This window comes from Lactuca sativa, chromosome 8 (assembly GCF_002870075.4).
Source record: "Lactuca sativa cultivar Salinas chromosome 8, Lsat_Salinas_v11, whole genome shotgun sequence".
Classification (NCBI taxonomy): domain Eukaryota; kingdom Viridiplantae; phylum Streptophyta; class Magnoliopsida; order Asterales; family Asteraceae; genus Lactuca; species Lactuca sativa.
The window spans coordinates 116,870,835-116,874,507 of NC_056630.2; the positions used below are offsets into that span (position 1 = coordinate 116,870,835).

Consider the following 3,673-nt stretch of genomic DNA (forward strand, 5'->3'; position numbering starts at 1 on the left):
CAACCACCATTATCAAGTAACAACTATTACCATTACACTTTCACTTTTTACCCAACTATAGCAATGATTCTTTGTTAATGACTTAGTAAAGCCATGTTGGTCAATGTTGTAATTCGAAACAGTGAGATTTTGGTAGGGAAGCCGACCATTTGAAGTTGATAAACCCGTAATTGATGATATATATGCAATAATCTTATTTCGTACTTAATTAATCTTGGCAGGCCACCATATATGAAAATCATAACCATTCAATAAAAATGACGGGAAAAGGTTTAACAATATTGCTATTTGTGAAAGTTGTAAAAAAACTTAAAAATAACTTGACTTTATTCTTCAAACTTTATTCTTCACTACGGCCAATGAATGGACCAGACAATAAAAGGGAGTTGGTGAAATTTTAGTTGACATTTTTTGATTTCTTCGGCTGTTGAGGTTCCTTTTGAGGAGTAACAGGATCTTCCAAACCAACTCCTTCACATATAGACCCCTTCATTTCAGTCGAAGCATGATTGTTGTTTGGGGAATCATCATACTGCATACCAAGCATTGTGCTAGCATTTCTCTTGCCTTTTGTTTCAACACCCTGCCAAACCCAAAGAATCCTTAAATATAAATATAAATATATATATATATATATATATATATATATATATATATATATATATATATATATATATATATATGAATGAATGTATAGACATAGTTTTTTGGAAACTAATTAACTTTCTAAATAACATAACAATCCAAACAATAATGGAAATACACATACTGTGAAGCTTGAGAAACCACAAAAGTTAGCTTCTAGTTTTTCGTCGATCTCAAAAATTTTGACCACCGTATAGTTTTCATACCCATCTTTCAAATTGTAGTCTGTAAGTTTTATTTTGAGCACAAATGACTTCCCTATCAAATTAGTTATCTCTTCTGGAAATTGATTGCTCCCAACACCTAATCGATTCATAAACTTGTTTGCACAACTATCAATCAATTTCTCAGCATCTTGGTTGAAGATAACAAATGTTATGCTCCCACTCTCATCAGTAACACACACATGTATTTTATACCTAGTAAAAACAAATGATGATAACATAACATTTATTTTTTCACATACATATTACCGAAAGCTAAAGGATTATCATTTTTATGTACCTAATGATGGGATAACAACATTCTTTCTTGCAAGTGTTGCAAACAAATGAACCATTGTCCGGCACCAATTTCTTGCTACATTGATTGCATGAAACATAACACCATCCATAACCATGATCAATGCCTACTATCTTTGCTAGCACGATAAACACATGTTCCTGTACAATAATAAATTACTTATAAATGCTTATTGTTGTATATGCAATTGTTTTTTTATTTAAATTTATTACATAAGGGAAAGTATGCTTGATCGTCAGATATCCATGCCATATCGACTATTTCTGAAATAACCTTCCTATTAATGAACATCTGCTTAGCTACAGGAACTTGTACGGTCTGTTGACTCTTTAACTTTCTAATGCCTTCATTTCTTTCAGCAAAACTAACATAGATATGTTCACAAACTTTAGTATTTATGTCTATCAAAATAATAGTCCCAAATATCATTAGTCTTAACAAAAATACATATATGTGGTTTTTTTGTATAATAATAAAAACTTATGACTAAATGAAGAATATTAGAAAAAAAATATTTATCTGGCATGGTAATAGTAACAACAAACCTTGAACTTATAGTTTTGGCTTTATGTATATCCGATTGAAGTATATCCTAGTAGCTGTGGTTGAAGCGTACTTCAACTCACCTATAAATATGTTTTGAATGTTATACAAATATATTATTATAAAAATAAACACCAATTCTTAGGAATATAACATTTGTAACACACCTTTTTTTAACGGTAGTAGATGTTATAATTGCAATAAGTGGTGTGCGGACATCCTCGTAAGACTTAATATCAAATATTTCTGAAGTCTTCCCCCACAACCTCACCTTCATGACCTTCTTATCACCACTATTCAAAAGTGAAAAAGAAGTATTATTATAACAATAAACAAACACATAATTTTCATGATACATATTGTATATCAATGATACATTCATATTACATGAGTCAAATTAAATAATGTGTTAACGGGTCATAATATTCAATTTCACCGGCACCAACCACACATCCAATAATATCTACAACATATATCAATCCAATATTAAAATGAAAACAAATCCATTAATATGAATCATTGAAAATTCTGAAATAAAAGGAAAAAGATAGAAGCATTACCCGTCAAAAGTGTATTGTTGTTGACCTTTTCTTCATGAGTCTCGTTAGGTGTGAAGAAGAAAACATATTCAAGAATTTCATGGGGTATAGTTGCGAGCTTGCGTACAAAAGTCATGTTATTAAGTAGAACTAAATATATTCTTTTAATATTGAAATTTAGTTTGTATATGATTACACTTTATGTTTTGATATTTATTTAATCTTATTAACCAACTTATATTATATTACATTATACTAGTATTAATTAAGTGTGGAGTTTTAATTTTTAAATATAATTTGAAATATTACTTTTAATAAGACTAGGTACATCTATATTAACGGAATAATTATTTTGAATTCTTTATTAGTATAAAATATTTGTAAATCAAAAAATATTTGGCTCTTTAGTTACTCCATGTTAAAAATAATCGAAGCTCATGAGTAGAAAGCTTAATTGGTATTAAAACCCTTAAATGTCATAAATGCTATACAACAATTAAATGTGAAAAATAATATTTATTATCTCAATTACATCATAATTAATGTGTTGTTAGTAGAAAACATAAAATTTTTAGAAAACAATTCAAATTTATACTAATAAAAGAGTAGCTATTTTGCCATGTGTCACCATATTAGACATTTTAATTAATGTGTTGCCACTTGTCAATCTATTAGTTTTCCATTTTAAATTTATTAGACCTCCTCATTAATGTGATTCTATTTTAAATTTTAAATTTTAAATTTTAAATTATTGTTTTCATTAATTCACAAATAAAAAAATATCTAATATATATTAAAAATTAATTTTATATATGTATTTGAATCAATGATTATAATTTCACATAACTAATAAAAAATATCTCTTAAATTAATAATTTATTTAAAATAACTTATTAATAATTTTGAGTTTTTACTATAAAAGTTTGATTAATTTTATAACCGTGGTTCCCACGGGTTATAAACTAGTATGATTATAAATAGCGAACTTCACTATATTTATTATCCCAAATGCACTGAACTTTGCATCAGAAATTCCAACAACATTGATGTCGGAGAAAGGTGCAATTCAGCAATTCAACCAAACAGCTATGAAGTTGTGTAATAATTACTCAATTGAAGCTAAATTGACTTTTACAAAAAAAAAAAAAAAAACAAAAAAAAAAAGAACAAAAAAAGAAAAAAGAAAATCAAACAATCTAACCCCATTCCTATTAACAATTCAACATTTCCATATTCACAGACTTATCGAATGTAACCGACCTTACAAAATAAGGCAGTGAACCTAATAATTAGTTGAATTGTTGGTAACTTCATTCTAATCTAACAATTTAGCAAGTACTAAAACCCTTTCTTTTATAATTTTATGAAAATCACCTTCAATGTAGCAATTTCAAATTAAGAAAACTAAACATTCAAGACCAAAC

General features: G+C 27.4%; 1 protein-coding gene and 1 long non-coding RNA gene across 3 annotated transcripts; both read right to left on the reverse strand.

Moving 5' to 3' along the window:
• Positions 1-232: 232 nt before the first annotated feature.
• LOC122195591 (uncharacterized) lies at positions 233-1,385 on the reverse strand. Of its 2 annotated transcripts, XM_042897607.1 has the most exons (3): positions 1,150-1,384; positions 770-1,064; positions 233-583 (listed from the first exon to the last, which is right to left on the reverse strand). In XM_042897607.1, exons 2-3 carry the CDS (start codon positions 959-961, stop codon positions 398-400), a joined length of 378 nt encoding a protein of 125 aa, XP_042753541.1. In that variant the 5' UTR covers positions 962-1,064; positions 1,150-1,384; the 3' UTR covers positions 233-397. The 2 variants fall into 2 exon arrangements, with proteins under 2 accessions (XP_042753541.1, XP_052622367.1); XM_052766407.1 differs by having other exon boundaries at positions 770-1,385.
• Positions 1,386-1,389: 4 nt separating this feature from the next.
• On the reverse strand, positions 1,390-3,066 carry LOC111886573 (uncharacterized). Its single transcript, XR_002848494.3, has 3 exons — positions 1,878-3,066; positions 1,713-1,793; positions 1,390-1,531 (listed from the first exon to the last, which is right to left on the reverse strand). It is a non-coding gene; the product is annotated as an uncharacterized LOC111886573 (long non-coding RNA).
• Positions 3,067-3,673: the final 607 nt, after the last annotated feature.